General features: G+C 49.0%; 1 protein-coding gene across 1 annotated transcript in view; it reads right to left on the bottom strand.

Annotated features, from left to right (window-relative positions):
* The window catches only part of ANKRD13C (ankyrin repeat domain 13C), an 893,039-nt gene that overhangs the window by 557,701 nt on the left and 317,137 nt on the right, over nt 1-18,201 (bottom strand). Inside the window, exon 5 of the mRNA XM_069641918.1 lies at nt 16,179-16,224. Within this exon, the coding sequence (XP_069498019.1) occupies nt 16,179-16,224 (46 nt within the window). The remainder of the gene's footprint in view (nt 1-16,178; nt 16,225-18,201) is intronic.

Genomic DNA, 18,201 nt, shown 5'->3' with positions numbered 1-18,201 from the left:
CGCCTCCCTTCTTTGTAAGGCCATATGAAATGGCAGCACCAGGTCAGTGGTTGGACCTTGGTCCAATATATCTGTCAGGTCATCCAGCAGAAAATCCACAGGTGAAGCAGACCACCCCAGTACCCTCGACATGGGATGCCTGTACGAGGACTCAGCATGTGTACCAGGCTCAGGCCTGCCAAACAACCTCTGGAGAGGTGTCCAGACCACAGGCGTCAATTAAAGACTGACGTAGGTCCTCCATTAGGCTGTGACCAGACAACAGGTCATCAGGAACCTCAGGAGGCACAACCCCCTCCTCATCCAACATTTCTTCCACCTCTGCGATGTAATCCAAAGGCTGGAACAAATCCCTGGATGAGAGTATAGAAAAAGGCTCAAAAACAGGCCTCACTGATTTACTGAGGGCCTACCTCAGAGTTTCCACAGCCTTCCGGTGCACCTTTGGTAAATCCTCCACAAAAGGCGTTGAGGGCGCCGGTGGAATCTGCGTCGACCGAGGCGCCGACGACCCGAGCGTGTCCTTCGATGGCCTCGGCGCCGATGGCGTCGACGACTTCCTCGGAGCCTTGAGAGAGTCCCTCGACAGACATGGCGCCGACGGCGTCAATGCCTTCTTAAAAGGCCTCACAGGCTCCGACGGTCTGGAGGGCTTCGAGGACCGGGACGTGGCACATCTAGGGCGATCAACCTTGTCCGGTCAGGCTCCCGATGATCGTGCCGACCGCCGAGCCCGAAGGCGTGCGAGCGATGGCCCTAGCTCGTCGCTTGCCGGCTTCTCTCGAAGGCACGGACGGAACGGTGCTCTGCGATTTGAAAATCACCATCATCTCCTTGCGGAATGCGTCCCATTCCGCCGGCTATTAATGCTTGTTGGGACAAGCTAACTGCCATCTGGCAGAGTCCTCTGATTAGGACGGGGAAGGCGACCTGTGATGGCGCTTCCGAGTGCCTAGAAGAGGCAGAGGAATGGCGGGACACACTCCGAGAACGAGAATCCCCTGGACTTACGCCGACGCGGAGAGTCGCCCCTCGAATCGTCGGTCAATAGCCCAGCGGATTTCGACTTACGGGGTTTGGAAACCCTACCTACAGACAATCTTCCGCAAGGCCTTCGATGTCACGGACTGGCATTGATCAGACGTCGGTGGCGTGGCTATTGCTGAGGCACCAGAGGCAGACGTCGTGCGGGTCCATAAGGGACATTTTGGAACCGCAGTCCCAACACTTCTTGAAGCCCGACCTCGGGGTAGAAGACGACCAAGACATTCTCAATATATCCAAGTTAGAAGAACCGATTCAACAGGAGAAGAGCAGCGCGCGCCGAGATTCCGAAGCAAACACGTTTGCGGAAAAAACGGAACCGAGGTTACGGGCGTCGTGCGTCCTACATTTAACATCCAGTGACGTCGGCTCTCAATGGAGGCCCTTGAGGGACAGCGCATCGACATAGGACACCGAAAAATTTCCGACCGGAGCCGCTGTGCTCCCGTTTGCCTAAGAACTCTTGATCCAAGAACGCTCTCGTCCGCATCGTCGCCTGCTTTATCCCGCTGGGGAGGGCCAGACCGTCGACGCACCAAGGAGCATCTGCCGGTGGGTTTCCCGCCACCCAAAGACCACAGAGACGCCGATGACAACGCCCTTGCTGGACCACAGTTCTTCAAACTCTTTGCGGTCCAGAACTATCGACATCGAGGTGCCCCGCACTCCTCTTCATTGCAGGACATTTACGCTTCCCTGTCGACGAGCACCGCTAGGAAAGAAGCTGCCACTTCCCCGTCGTTGCGCACCCTGTTCTCCGGTCGACGACCCGTGACTCCTGCCTTAAAGGGAGGGCACTCAAGAAGGGCCATCGATTCCCCGACGAGGAACGCTACAACGCCAGGTACTTGGGAGTTGCAGAACTATTGGAAAGTCTTGTGGGAACAATATATGGACTGGGCTTGTGATATATCTTTATTCTACAGGTTGCTCAGGTTTTGGGGGGGAGATCTTCACAAAGAACTGTGTCCAAGTATCAGGGCCAGTATTCTGCCAATTGTTCTAACCCACTGCTTTCCTCTTATATCTATGGTTGGTTTCCTTTATGACCCGATTTGTGTGACAGTTAACCGTACAGTTGATGCACTTTTAAAAGAGATCTAATAGTAATTGTGGTACCACGTAGAACTGTATATTTGCCATTATAGATAACCGAGTACAAAGTGAGTTATTGTGATATTGTACATAACCTTGAATATTAATTACATAAAGACTGTTTAACCGATGCAGTGTGCAGACATTCCTTTGTGGGTGCTTGGGGACTACACTGTACTTAAGAACCAGCCCGCATCACCTCCTGAGAAGCTAGGCCTTGATTGCTCGACCACGCACCAATAATGGAGAATTTTGGCAAGGGTCCTCTGTGTCTCTCCTCTACCATATACATAGCGGAAGTACAGAGCACCCCCTCCAGCGTCTTGCTAGACAGAAATCTGGACGTGGGGCAAATGTAAAATGACTAGTTGTCCACGATTGAACTACTGGCTGTTTCAATGGTGCGGATCCTTACCTTTGGAGGGCTTGCTTCAAACTTTCACTTTGGATAAGAAGAGGGCCTCTGCAGCAATTTCTTCAGATCATTGTTGGAGCCAAGCCAAGCATCCCTTGAAGAGCAGCCTGCTGAAGATCCGAAGACACCCGAGGTTCCCAGACATCCCTTCCAGTAGCCAGCCTGATGAAGCACTGCTCCTCTGCCTGATCGCTGAAAACCCTGAACGGTGCTTCAGCCCTCGGACTAGTGGGACCAACTAGTCTTGATGCCATCTCAAGAATCTATCCCTTCTGAGCCTTGGGAAGTGTCCCTGGACTGACAAGTGGATCAACCAGCTCTTTCGTTGGCTACCACGCCATACGGCAAGAGTCCTGTACTTTGGTGGTTGTCAGCTTGTGCCACTAGTATCCTTCTCCCTGAATGTCAGCTTCCCACGTTCACGGGAACTTGTCCTGGAGCAGCTGCTTTGACCGCGACTGGAAGGATGCCCGTTGTCACCTGTGTGTAGAGACCATTTCTGAAACTTACCGTCCTTCAACCTGTTAAGAGGTCCGCATCAGTGGATTCTGCATTTCTTCTCTGAAAAGTGGTGCATCTTTTTCCACGAAAGGTACTTAAAATCGACAGCCATGGGCTCAAAAGGCTTATGACAAGGCTGTAACGACCACATTCAGATCTCACCTTGGATGCAGACTGCGAACAGGAGGGTAAAGATGTAATGGGCCCGGAAAGTGTCTTTTAATGACCGGATTCGTCAGTGAAAAAGTGGACAGGTAAGCGGCGACAGCTGACAAATAAGTCCTGCAAGACAAGACACGAATGCCCGATTCTGCCAGATGTGAGACAAAAGAGGACCATGTTGATAGTAGCCTCCCTGGGGTCCAGCTGCCTAGCTAAACACCAGTGGCAGAACCGTAGCCATTTACTTCTATACTGAGATCTTGTCGAGCGTTTCCTGGCCGCCTGAATAATGCGTATGTTATCCGCTGACAAATTGAAACTCTAAAGATCTGAACTCAGGCACCAGCCCGCCAAGCTGAACAATTGTGGGGAGGGGTGCCACAGCTGCTGATCGCTCTCGTGAAGCAGATCGGGAACCAGCGGAAGCTCTGAAAACCAAAACCTGGCTGGCCACCAAACGGATATGAACAGGAGGGAGCAATTCACTGTGTTCCTTAGCTTGCAAAGCGCCCGATGGATCAGAGGAAGGGGCGGAAAAGCGTAGGCCCTCATGTTGTGCCATGGAATTCCGAGAGCATCTCCCAGGGAGGAGGCGCCGAGCCCGTTCCTGGAGGCATACAGAGGAAGCTTCCTGTTGGTCAATGTCGCAAAGAGGTCCACTCCTGGAGTGCCCCAACAGCGAAAAATGAGGGCATCTGCAGTGACATTCAACTGACCCAGGATATGTACTGCTACCAGCCAGATACCATGCTGAATTGCCCATTCCCAAATCTAACAACAAAAATGTGGACTTTGGCAAATGAGATAAGAACATTTCTTAATAGTGACACCACAAGTGTTGGCGGTATCACAAAAATATGTTTATTTATATGCAACCTTAGGATATCTGTTCATATACCAGCTCTTTTGAATACACCAAAGTATCTCTAATTTACAACATCTACATCCATACACCACCATTCATTTAATTATTCATTCATACTCTCACTTGATGTATGCATCTTACACAACCAGGATTATACATAAACCTACATACTCATACTATTACATCAATCAATAACACCTATCTAAATTCTCAGTGAGTGTTAGTACAAAAAAATCAAATAGCACAATGCTTATTCAATATAGCTCGACATGTGTTTCGGTCATCAAGAAACAGGCTCCCAATTGAGCCAGCCAATACAAGCGACCGTCTTCAGGAGACGGATGGTTAGATTTTGAAACCACTCTGAGATGTCAAAGGGTGGGAGATGCCATCTAGCGTCAGTCTCCACACTATAATGGAGTGTCAGTGGAGGACAAATCCTGCAGCTCTTCTGTATCACTCAGAACAGAGACTAGTCAGGAGTTCAGGCACTGAAGCATTTAGCACATGGTGCATGCGCTCAACCTCTTAGTGCACGATTCTACAGGAGAGGACCCCCACACGTATCTAATTTCATATTACTTGGTGGTGACGTGAATGGATGATGCTTCAATGCCGTATTTCTTTGCATACGGTTCCCCGGTTTCGTTTACTGGAGAAAATGTTGCTTTGCAGAGGGTCCTGCTCTGTCCTTGGTGAATCCGGACAACTTTTTGTTGTTTGATATATTTAGCCTGAAGGACCTGTGGCTGTTTGGGCACCCTTATTTTTTTGAAACCCCATTCCCAAATCTGAATGGCAAGATCCACAAGAGGAGGAGACCTGGTACGCCCCCTGTTTGTTGATATAGAACATGGAAACTGCATTGTCCGTGCGGACACGGACCACCTTGCTGACAATGCCTGGTTTGAACGCTTTCAGCGCCAGGACTATCGCCCGGAGCTCCAGATAATTTATATGAAACTGTCTGTCCTGTGGTGACCAAAGAGCGAAAACCTGAAGATGATCCAACATCGCACCCCAACCCTGAAGGCAGGAATCCGTTGTGACAGTCAATAGTGGGAAAGGGTCCTGGAAGGAGCGCCCACCGACATATTGCTGAGACGACCACCACAAGAGGTCCGTCCTCATGAAAGGTGGAACCAGTATCATTTTGGAATATGGATCCACTGCTTGAAGCCATGAGCTCCGAAGTGCTATCTGCGTCCCCCTCATCTTGAGGCGAGCAAGAGGAAGAGCCAGCACGCACGAAGCCATGAGGCTCAGAAGCCTCTGGAACCACAAGGCCGACATGCTCTCCGCCTGCATAAACATCCGACATGTGGCCAACAGATCCGCCATTCTGTCCCTATTCAGGTATACCCTGTAATTGATCGTGTTCCAACGAAAACCCAGGAAAATCAAGTCCTGAGAGACCTTCATGGAGGATTTCCACCAGTTCACCAACAGCCCAATGCGGAACAGGCGGAGAGACTGAAGGTTGCTCAAGGCTTTCAGTGGACAAGGACTGCGCAGCAGCCAGTCGTCCAAATACTGATACACATGGATACCCTGTAGCCAAAGAAAAGTTGTGATGACCGACATCTTCGTAAAGACACGCGGTGCCGAGCTGAGACCAAACGGGAGCACACGAAAACTGGAAATGCTCCTTCCCCATGGAAAACCACAGGTATATCCGATGCGGATTCCAAATGAGGATATGCATATACACCGCCTGAAGGTCCACCACGCTGAGCCAATCGCCCTTCTGTAAAGAGGACTTTATCTGACTGGGCGTGATCATCTTGAATTTCTCTTGGGGAAGAGAAAGGTTGAACTGGGAAAGGTCTGGGATGGTGCGCAGGCCAGCCTCGTTGGCTTTGGGCACCGTAAACAGACGGGAGTAGAATCCCTCCCTTCGCTCCCCCAAGGGAACAGGTTCCACCGCCTTGAGATCTTCTGGACTTCGGCTCTGAGGGAGGGCGTTCCTGACTGCTGGAAGGGAGGATTGATGGGTGGGGGGAGGAGCAAGCGGAAGCCTGCCCGAGCAATGAACAAGACCCACCGATCCTCAGTGATGGTCTGCCACGCCTCCCAGTGAGACGCAATGCGCCCTCCCACCGGGGTCTCATGCGAGCAGTGAAAATCATCATTTAGTGGACTTCTCAGTGGAGAGACCGCTTGATCCTAAAGAGGAGGCAGAGGACCGAGAGAAAAATCGACCTCGCTGCTGCTTCCGACAAGAGTTCCCAGATGGAGGATCGACCCTGCGTGTCCTCGATCAAGAAACCTCTGAAAAAGGAGGAGAACAGAGGCCGAGATGACGTTCTTTGAGCTTTGAACGGCGGCTTCACCAACACGGACAGGGATAGGGACTTGGCTGTTTGAGTGCGGTCTTTAGTCTTAGTCAGCTCCACATCCGTTGATGAATGGAACAGCTCCTTGCCATCAAAAGGCAGGCCCAGAACCTTATCCTGGACCTCCTTAGAAAACTTTGTGGCATGAAGCCAAGCCTAATGGGAGGTGTCAACACCAAGCATGAGGCCCCGAGCCGAGGTTTCAACATGAGCCGCTGCCTCGAGCATATCCTGCGCCAGAACCCTGGCATCCGAAAAGCCACCTTTAAAATCTTTGCCGCCACTAAGATGAGCTCTGCGTGCGCCTGGCGCAACTGCAGGGCCGAATTAGCGAACATCTTTCTCCCCAACGAGTCAAGCAACTTGTCCTCCTTGGCCAGAACCTGAGCTGCCGCTGTAGAAGACGCAGAAGCCGGTCTAGATTGTAGCGTGGCAGCTGCCACCACTGTGGAGGAAGGGAGCGGGCAAGACGCTAAGGCTACCTCTTCCGAAGTGTGAAGCCTATAACGAGCATCAATCCTCTTGTTAACATGAAGTCCATAGTGTGGCTTATCCCAGACCTTGCAGACCTTGTCCAAAACGTCCCTCTGGAGGAACAAGCCGGTACGCTGCTGAGGAGACAGGGTGAACACAGCAGAAAGCAGCTTCTCTTGGAGAGCAGGTGCCTCAGGTACTGGTACATCCAGAAGGGACATGTCCAGAACCCGGTCATGGAAGGCTCTAACAGAGCGGGTCTGGTCCTCGCTATCCTGATCCCCCTGCGTGTCATCCGACGTGTCCGGATCAACCTGCATCACATCTGGCTCTGCCGAAGACTTGTCTATTGGAGATGGGGGGGCCAGAGGCGGAAGGGCTGGAGGTGGGCCAACCAGTAGCGGTGGAACAGCTGCCGGAAGCACCGGCGCCACGGCTGGAACCATCGGCACAGGAGTAGGCGCTGGAGGGCAGATTTCCCTAAAAAGACCTCTGAAATATTCCTTCATGGGGTCAGAGTGCATGAGCCTCTGAAACTTTCCGAAAAAGGCATCCTCCACCAAAGGCTTAGGCATTGGAGTGGGGAAGAGGCCGCTCATGAGAGGAGTAACTCCAAGGCCGTAAGGGAGAGGCCTGCCAAGAAGGACCTCCTCCAGCCGGATCAACAGATATAAAGGGAGCAGATGTAGCAGGCAGCGAGACCGTGTGCGGTAAAGGCATACGAGCATTCCAGTCAAACTGGACAAAACATGATCCACACCAGGAATTCAATGTTTACATGAAAATACGCTCCCAGCACCCAATGGCATAGGTGTAAGGGAGGAATCTAACATGGCCACCGTAGTTCGCGCGGGACCAGGCGCCATTTTCTCAGTGTATGAGGAGACCTGTGTCACGTGTGAGTGAGGCAGGAGTCTCCACAGACGGGTCAGGGGCCTTGACTTCAGCCTTGACACAAGGAACCTCAGCAGAGCTGATACTGTATGGCCTAGGATGTTTGAGACATACTATTAGCCAAATTAGCTTCTAGAAGAGGAACCTCGGCAGAGCCAGTAACAGAGGAATTACGGTCAGCAACCTCACTGTTCCCCCTCAACAGAACCAGTATCACTGCAAAGACGGGAACGTTGAGGAATCCACCTCACAGACAAGACCTTGACAGGTCTCTCAGTTCGGTCGGTCACCTTAACCTCTGAAAGAGGAACCTCAGAACAGAGTCCAGTAACAGCTCCCTCAAGAGGGGCCTCGAACCTTGGTTCGGTACAGAAAGCCTCTACAGAGGCCTCAGGGCGAACCCCGGTGTCTGTATGGGAAGCTCCAGACAAAGACAAGGAGACCTCGAAGCAAGCTCCGGTACCCACCGCCTCAGTAGAACTGGGCTGTCGATTAGCAACCACAAGGAGCCTCGGATTGTAATCCGGTGTTGGCAGGCCCCTTATGGAAGCCGTCAGAGACAACTCTGGTATTTTTTTTAGGCCTGAAAGGCACCTCAGTGGGAACCCCTGTAACAGAGCTTATGAAGCCCCTCCCGGACCGGGAAGACCCTGCGAAAGAGTCCCCCGGTCAGGGTGCCCTAAAAACTAAAGAACTTACCGGGCTTTCTTCTTTTCATTGATGAAACTGAAAATGTGGAGGAGGAGCACGCTGAAACACCTCTTCCCACCGCTCCAGACGACGTTGAAAAGCCCAGACAGAGGGAATCGCAGTAAAAACACGAGTCCCACCGATGATCCAGACCCAAACACTCTAAACAAAGAGGATGGGATCCGCCCTAGCGAAGCGTTGCTCGCAAGAAGAACAAGGACATTTTAAATGAACTGGTATAGACTGACAACTACGCGACCGCCAAACCGGAGCAGGAGAGAAGGACACTAAGAAAAAAATCTTCCAAAGATGCAAGTGCGTACAGCCCCGACGCAAGGAGAAAAGGACTGATGGGCGATGCGCTGGGCGGAGCTAAGGAGGGCGGGGTTACGGCCATGTGCGGTAGCCCGCTTAAAGAGAGAAAGACATTTTTGAAAAATGTGATGCTTTTTTACAAAAGTGCTCCGATCCTGTCCCACAGGACGGAATGTCCCATAAGTATGGAGAAAAAGGGGCAGGACATGGCGTAAATAAGTTTGCATTTTATGTGGAAGTTAGATTTTTAGCTACAGCTTATACAATCTCAATTTCAGTCTCTGCAAGGGATTTACCTAACATGTTTAATGAAATTGTTTTACCAAATTGTTTAAGCACTATGCTGTGCTTAAAGTGAGAATGCAACCAAAGGCCAACCGAGCAAGTCTAGTACTGGTAGGATGCCACCAGAAATGGACAGAATAGAACCGAATGTATCACCTGCATGTTTTTCTCCCATTATTGTTAGAAAAACTACTCCAATTTGCACATGCCTGGTCTCAAGGATTTGTATGCCAACATCTGCCGGACACCCTCCTGAACACACGCTGCCAACCATGCAAATGGCATTAATGTTAACACTCAATTGTCACCCGCTTATCAGCAGAACGAAAAGTGCCCACAATCCCAACCATTAACATCCTTTGTAAGAAAAAGGAGCACTCGGCTACCACCATGTGTCATACAGCCTAGCTTTGGCTGCAGCGTTACTCAAATAGCTAATGAAGGAACTGGTAGGCAGGACGAAGGGTGTGTACTTCTGACTAGGCATACTGGTAATTGGCAAGGACAATTCGGAAATAAAATATCTGGTTGTAGTGCTGAATGTCATCAAGGCCAAGGGGCTCACCTGAAAGTCCTAAAAATGGTGGATCTGAGTGTTCACATATTGCAAGTACACTAAGAGGGACGTGTGCTGCTGGCAAAAAGCCTAAAAAGATTTAGGAGTTGCACCTGCAAGACAAAGACCAACCCAGAAAATGTTTCTGATAAGTTTAATACCATTCCAAGCTGGTGGCTAACAGCTACATGAGAGAACTGTTTAAACAGATGCAGGGTTCATCTGGAAGTTGTGAAAAAGGATATTAAAAACATGCCAGCCTTCTGTACATTTTAATTGTGCCAATACATATGTAAGTGTAGATGCCGACAACAAGGGAGTTGGGGGTGTTTTCATGCAAGTTAATCGGGGAATTGAGGCGACCAAGGCATTGAAATGGGTAGAAGAACAAGTTACTTCTTACCTTGTAACGTTCTTTCGACGGGATGTTCCTCCGACGTATTCCTATCTTAGATATCTCCTTCGAGCTCTGCTGGCCTCTGAAAATTTTTCTCTAGAGGGCGCTGTGCGTCGACGTCCTCCGAGTCGATGTCCCTCGACAGCCGCCGTATCGACGCCGACGTCATCCTGCCTATAAAGGCTGCGCGCAGCTTCCGTTGCTCAGTTCCGTTTTGTAGCCCACAATAATTGTTTCTGGACTACACTAATCACCCTGAAGGAGCATAAGCTGCAACAACAAGGGAAGTAGAACTGCGGGGATGGATGGGAGGGTCGATAAGGAATACGTCGGAGGAACATCCCGTCGAAAGAACGTTACAAGGTAAGAAGTAACTTGTTCTTCGAAGGGATTGTGTCCTCCGACGTATTCCTTATCTTAGATAGGCTCCCATAGCAGTATTCTATCATTGGAGGAGGGAGTACTGACTTCACGCTGTCTTCTATTGATGAATAGAGTGCAGTACAGCCCTTCCAAACCTAGTCTCTTGACTGGAGGAGGAATCCAAGTTGTAAAATCGTGTAAAGGTATGGATAGACGGCCATGTAGCGGCCGCACAGATGCCTTTAACCGGCACACCTTTTTTGAGAGCCGATGAAGTTGCAATACCTCTGGTCGAATGAGCCCTAAGGTTTTGAGGGGGCTCTTTCCCTGCCAGTTTATAACATTCCAGAATGGCTAGAATGATCCATCTGGAAATGGTCTGCTTAGTTATTGGTAACCCCAGCTTGTGACCTGTGTAACCTACAGTTGGTCTGCCTGTCTTATCCTGGCTAGTCTACTGATGTAAAAACTTAAAGCCCTTCTAGGGTCTAGCCTGTGTAACCTCTCTTCCTCTTTCCCCGGATGAGGAGAAGGATAGAAAGATGGTGGGGTAATCCGAGTGATATGGAATTCAGAAACCACCTTTGGGAGGAAATTAGGCTTCACTTGCAGGACAACTTTGTCTTTGTGAAAGATTGTATGAGGGGGTTTACAAGAAAGAGCTTGTAATTCGCTCACCCTTCTAGCAGATGTTAGTGCTATTAATAAAACAGTTTTAAGGGTAAGGAATCTTAAACAAGAATGGAGTGGTTCAAAAGGTGAGCCCATCAGGAAAGTTAGAACTAAGTTTAAATCCCACAGGGGAACTTGGAATGGTCTTGGGGGATAAACATTGGTTAACCCTTAAGAAACTGTATTACCAAGGGTAACTTGAAATAGGATGGTTCTTCCGCAGTGCGCTTAAAGATGGATAGCGCTGCGAGATAGCCCTTAATGGTGCCAACTTGAAGGCCTGAATTCGCCAAATATAGTAGGAAGGACAAAACCATTGGTGTACCACATGAAAAGGGGTCAATATTCTGTTCTCTACACCAGCTGCAAAATCTGTTCCAACGGCAGCGGTATAAAGACTTTGTTGCTGGCCTCCTTGCCGAAAGCAACACCTCCATAACATCATCAGGGAGGTCCCAATCCTTGTACCCCAGCCTTTCAGAAGCCAAGCGTGAAGGTTGAGGGTTTTTATGTCTGGATGGAGAACCTGACCTCCCTTCTGTGAGAGTAGGTTCTCTCTGAGTGGAAATCGAATTGGAGGGCAGATGGACAAGTCTAGAAGGTCCGGGTACCACGTTCTCCTGGCCCAATCCGGGGCAATTAGGATCATGGTTCTCTGGAATCTTATCAACCTCCTGATCATTTGAGGAATGACAGGGACCGGTGGGAACGCGTACAGAAGCGGAAACTCCCAGTCCACTATGAACGCGTCTCCCAGAGCTCCTCTCGGGGGAAATTCCCTTGAGCAGAACAGATCGCACTTCCTGTTGACGCTGGTGGTGAACAGATCCACCTGAGGGGTTCCCCAAAGGGCGAAGATCTCTTGAAGGACTTCCTGAGCTAGTTCCCACTCGTGGGAGACTGTACTCTGCCTGCTCAGAGCGCCCGCTGTCAAGTTCTTCTCTCCGGCTAGGTGAGCTGCCGATAGAGAGATTCCTTCTTGGCTTGCCCAAAACCAGAGCTGCATCGCCTCTCTGCACACGCCTCCTCTTTTGTTGAGGTAATGCATGGCCACCGTGTTGTCCGTCATTATCAGGACATTTTTCCCTTGTACAGCTGGCAGGAACGCCTTCAGCGCAAGTCTGATGGCTCTCAGCTCTAACAGGTTGATATGTAGTCTGGACTCCGATGGAGACCAACGACCGCTGATGGTCAAGTCGTTGGCGTGGGCTCCCCACCCCGTGAGTGAGGCATCCGTGACTACCGTTATCTCTGGCCAGGGTTGCCAAAACTGTTGTCCTTTCAGAATGTTCTCCTGACAGGCCCACCACTGAAGGTCTCGAGCCACCCTGTCGGGAACCTGAAGAAGATCTGTCATTCTTCCTGAGAATTGTGACCACTGAGTCCTCAGTGCCCACTTGAGGGATCTCATTCTCAGGCGAGCCTCTGGCACTAGGAAAATGCAGGATGCCATGAGGCCTAGCAACCTCAAAAAGTCGAAGGCTGGGAGACTTTGGGCATTTTGGAACTTGGTAACCATCTGTAGAATATCTTGAGCCCTCACCTCTGGTGGCGAGGCTTTTCCCAGGGAAGTGTCCAGGATCGCTCCGATGAACTGGAGTCTCTGCGATGGTATCATTTGTGACTTCTTTAAATTGAGGGAGAAGCCCAGTTTGTGAAGGGAGTAGCCCACATGATTTAGCTGGATCTGAGCTTGTTCCGAAGATACAGCCCTGATGAACTAATCGTCCAGGTAGGGGTAGACGCGAATCCCTTCCCTCCTTAGACTTGCAGCCACTACCGACATCAGCTTGGTGAAGACCCTCGGAGAGGAGGTCAGCCCAAATGGCAGCACTCGAATTTGGAGAGTTGCCAATTGCGAACCTTAGGTATTTCCTGTGTTTGAGATGGATAGGCACATGGAAATAAGCGTCCTCAAGGTCCAGAGATACCAACCAGTCCTGGAACTGAAGGGCCTGGAGGATCTGAGAAAGAGTGACCATCTTGAATTTGTCTTTCCTGAAGAATTTGTTCAATTCCCGCAAGTCCAAGATGGGTCTCAGTCCTCCGTCTTTCTTTGGAATGAGAAAGTAAGGGGAGTACCAGCCCTTGTTCCTCTCCGCTACAGGTACCGGTTCTATGGCACCTTTCTCTAGCAGGTCCAAAATTTCCTGCAAGAGGAGCGGATCTGGAGCTTTTTGAGAGCTGATCCCCGGTGGATGACTGAGGTATGCGTAGGAAAGGCAGGCAGTAACCTTGGGCAACTGTTTCCAATGCCCAAGCATCTGACGTGATAGCCTGCCATTCCGCCAGATGTTGAGTCAACCTGCCTCCTACAGGTGTCCTGTGAGGGAAGTCCTCACAGTGGTTTTGGGGCGGCTGATGCAGATGCCGATGGTAAAGAGGCACCTGCTGTTGCTGCGGCTTTTGAATATCTACCCCGTCCACCTCGGGTAGTTCTTCTTTGTCCCCTTTGAGCCGGTCGTCCTCTACCTCTTCCGAATACGGAGTAAAAGCGAAAGGACTTGCCCCTCGCAGAGGTTCCTGTGGGACGAAAAGGTGTCTGACGGATTGCAGCGCCTAGGGATTTTGCTGCTGCTTTTGAAGTTTGCAGTTTCTCTAAACTGTCATCCGCCTTTTTCCCGAACAAAGAAGAGTCATCGAATGGCATGTTCAAGAGTCTGGCTTGCACATCTGGGGCAAAACCAGACTTTCTCAACCAAGCAAATCTCCTGGTTGTTGTACTTGCCGCCATTGCTCTGCTGATACTGTCAGCTGAATCAATGCCCGTCTGGAGGGATTCGCACATAGCGTCTTTACCGTCCTGTATGATATTCAGCAATGCCTCCCTTTCTTCTCCCTCCGGGATGCAGTCAGCCGCTGTATAAGCACACTCCCAAAGTGTATGGCTGAATCTAGCAAGGGTGCAAGTAGCATTAACAGATTTTAAGGCCATGCTACATGCCGAAAAAACTTTCCTAGCCAAAGCATCATATTTTTTATCGTCCCTGTCCTGCGGGACGGTAGGATAAGCCGTCTTGACATCAGTAGAAGATGCTGCCTGTACCACCAGACTTTCTGGGGATGGGTGTTTTGACAAAAACTCCGGGTCTGTAGAAGATACCCTGTATTTTGTAGACAGTTTTTTATTTACTGCCGGGACGACATCTGGGGTTTCCCAGTTCGTCATAATCTTCCTCTGAAGATTATTATGAAAAGGCACCACAGGATCCTCCTGTGGGCCTTTGTCAAGATTATCCGCGAGGTCATCTTGTTGGAAAGATTGTGAAGGTGCAGACCACCCCATAAACTCTGTGACCCTGGCCATTAAGGCTCTATAGGGGGTTTCAGCATGCTCCCCGGGGTCTGGCCTAGCAAACTCCACCTCAGGGGAGGTGTCTAACCCACTTGCCTCATGTAAGGAATCATGAAGATCCTTTAATCTGCGTTCTTCAGAAGAAAATTCCTCTCTAATTGGGGTTACAGGTCCCTGCAACTCAAATGTGTCTTCCTGTTCAGACAATTCACCCTCTTCCATAATTGAGGACAGTTCTCAATTGTTCTGAACTCAAAGGGTGTAAACCCCATTTCCAAGGCAGAAGGTGCCGAACTTGTCATAATCGGCCTCGAAAACGTCGATGCCGACGTCGAAGGCTTCGAGCGTGGCATCGAAAACAAAGGTGGAGGCCTCGATGACTTCGACAGAATTGGGATTCTGCTCGACAATCTCGACGCCATCGACATCGAGGACCTGGGGATACTCACTGGGTGTGTCGTAACCGTGACTTTTCTTGGCATCGACGCCGGTGTCGAAGCTGGCGTCGAGTTGACAGACCCGTATGTCGAAGGTCCCTTCGACAACATCGTCGACACCGACCTCGGCGTCGACGGAACCTTCGATGAAGGTTTTGAGGTCATAGTCCTACTCGAGGGTTCGAGACGCGCTCGAGAGGTTTCCTTCGCCGGGTACTGCGACTCGCGGTGTTTTTGACCTTCGGGTCTTTCGACCAGAGCATCGCTCTCGGCAGTCTTCGAGGGGGTCGAGGGCGCTTTCTCGAAGACGCTTATCATATTTTTGCGGAATTCCTCCCATTCAGCCCGGGAACTATGTTTCGTGGGGCAAGGGATTCTCTTTGGAGAAACAGAGGAAGAGGAAGACGGAGAAGGGGATCTTCGATGTCTCCTCTTCGAGTGCTTCGATCTCGAGGAGTGATGGGACCCACTCCGAGAACTAGAGCGCGAATGGTGACGAGGAGACGAATGTCTCGATTTCGTCGAGGAAGAAGAAGCTTTAAAAGTCTTACCTTTCTCCAGCTTCCCCCCACTCTCCTTCAGGGCCTTAGCTGTCATGGACATACAGTCCTCGCACTCCGAACAATGGTGTTCAGCTCCCAAACACCACAGACAAACACTGTGAGGGTCAGTCAGCGACATCTTTTTCCCACAATCTCGGCATTTTTTTAAGCCGGATCGAGGAGTTGTCGGTTCCGACGAAGAAGCCATCGAGTACGGTATCGAATAACTCGAGGTAAATAGGATTAACCTGACAAAACTGAGCAACGGTATTCCGAGGCACTGAGTAAGCGCGGAAAAACGGAACTGAGCAACGGACGCTGCGCGCGGCCTTTATAGGCAGGATGAAGTCGGCGTCGATATGGCGGCTGTCGAGGGACATTGACTCTGAGGACGTCGACGCGCAGCGCCCTCTAGAGAAAAATTTTCCGAGGCCAGCAGAGCTGGAAGGAGATATCTAAGATAAGGAAAACGTCGGAGGACACAATCCCTTCGAAAAAACAATTACACTGTGGAATGCGTGAAAGCTTTCATCTTTGTAAGTCAACTGATGAGGATTCATTAGCGAAGAAAACCGCAGACGTTACAATGGCCTTGTACCAGAGGGGAACGAAAGCACTGAATCCAACATGTGCATTTTCTTTTTTTTTACTTTTTTCATAATGCTCATCACAAACTAGGTTGAAATATTACAATGCCCCGACAAAACACATTTTATAATATGCTGTTGTACCGCCGCCATACAAGCCAAAGCAATTGACAGCATGCAACGTAATGGACAATGCAACAAATTCCATATGTACATCATATTTGACAGAAAACAATGAATTAACTCATCTTACCCCAGCTTTGAAAATCCCAGTGAAGCTCCAAGTAAAAATCACCCAGCTGTGAAAAAGAAATGGGAAAATGTGCATTGTGATTCAGGTTCTCTTAATGTTTGTTGTCCATCCTTCATGAAGGCTGTTTGGGATAGCCTGCAATATGTAGGTGGGTAAAGAAAAGCGACTCCAAATGTAAGCTGTCACTTTAAAACTTTAAGAGGTGTGCATAGTTCCCTCCAAACGTCAGCCCTGCCTTCTACCCCCAGGTCACCAACAAGGACATCCAGTTCTTGTGTATTTTATCCACACCCGAGGAGGTTGTTGCACAGCATATCGATAGTGGGTGCTGAGGAGGGAGAGCAAGGATTAAGAGAACCTGAATCACCATAAGGTTACCTTTCCTTTCTCGGTCATCCTGCTCTCCTTCCTAACTGATTGACATAAGTCTATAAAGCCAAGATGCTTTCCCTCCGTAGAGTACACAGCATACTTGGATCATGTCCCAAAGGAACAGAATGAAAAGTACCATCTTACACCCAAGGTATAGCCCACATGGCTGTTTTACATATTTTATAAATGGAACATTCCTCTTAAAAGCCATCAATAATTCCCTAGCTCTGATGGAATGAAAGTCGGTGTGATACCAGACTTCAATGAATATCAGAGGATAGATAGGCTACAATTCACTTGGATATGGTGCTTTAGGTGAAGACCACCATGTTAGAAAACATCAGAAAGCCTGAACAATGTTGCTCATTTTGTGTAAAATATAAAGGTTCAGGAAACATGCCAAATGCAAAGTCTCAAGACATTAGTAGCGGAACACGACGATCTCACAAGTCAATGAAGGCCATCATCCCAACACCAAATCATGTTAACCCTCCAATTTGGAAAGGAACAACGGTTTCAAGCAAATAGAATCTTCTTTGGAGAGGAAAATGTTCACCCTAAAGAAGAATCAGAACTGCTCTATGAATACATTAATTTCAGATGGAAACATTTTGAACTTTTATAAAAAAATTGAGAACCCCACATTGTACACAACATGTATTATGACCCAATGGCATATTGTCTCCAGAGCGGGTTTCGCGGAACCTTCAATCAGCCAATCTAGAAGAGGATATTGTAAAAAGTCTTAGAAACCAAATGTAGATACTACTACTAGTAATGTGTACCCTTAAGGTGAACATCAGAATTTGTGTGTGGATTGTTTATGATTAAAAACATGAAAATGGGAAGCATGAAGATCTAGTGATGTCATCCAGTTTCACATCTGTTGCGCTACCAAAATCTGAGCCAACGTCATCATGTGAGCATTTATAACCAACTGATTTAAGATCTTTCTGATCTAGTCTACAAATGTTTGGTTGAATGAAATCTGTCCATTTTATGCAACCAGTTCTACAACTCTGACCCAAACCAGTTGGGCACTCTCCCCCAAGAAAGTCTAATGAAGTCTTCTGTTTCTGAAAAGAATGTGTGGTAAGGCTAGAAAAGAAAAAAACACTTCTAAAAAAAAAAAAAAAAAATTAAAACTTGGATCATTTTGCAAACCCACTTGGGTAATCCATAAGGGGAAAAAAAGGACAATCTTCCTGATGCTGGGGATATATGCATTTTTTTTTTTTTTTTTTTAAAGGTAGGACTGGGAGTATGAACAGTTATAGACAAAAGTCAAAAGAGTTTATATTCATAAGGATTTGCTTTTGGTCTGCATCAGCTTTTCCATCACAATGAGACTTGAAAATACGTTACCGGAGATAATCGCCAAGAACAAGTAGGTTTTGTAAAAGGGAGACATGCTTCTGAAAACATGCGCAGACTGATTTTGACCCTATTTGAAAGTAAGCATTTAAATAGTGAAGGGCAGTACTCTCGTTAGATGCAGAAAAGGCGTTTGGCCGCATTGAATGGGATTATCTAATAGCCACCTTAGAGGGCTCAGGTGTGGGAGAACATCTACTAGGATGGATCAAACTACTGTATTCCAAACCAACAGTGAGTAGATCTAATGGTTTTTGCTCAGAAAGATTTCAATTGG

The sequence above is a fragment of the Ambystoma mexicanum genome, chromosome 1q (genome assembly GCF_040938575.1).
Source record: "Ambystoma mexicanum isolate Mex_15411 chromosome 1q, UKY_AmexF1_1, whole genome shotgun sequence".
NCBI lineage: Eukaryota > Metazoa > Chordata > Amphibia > Caudata > Ambystomatidae > Ambystoma > Ambystoma mexicanum.
Note: the sequence above shows the minus strand (reverse complement) of the source record. Positions and strands in the feature narration are given on the sequence as shown.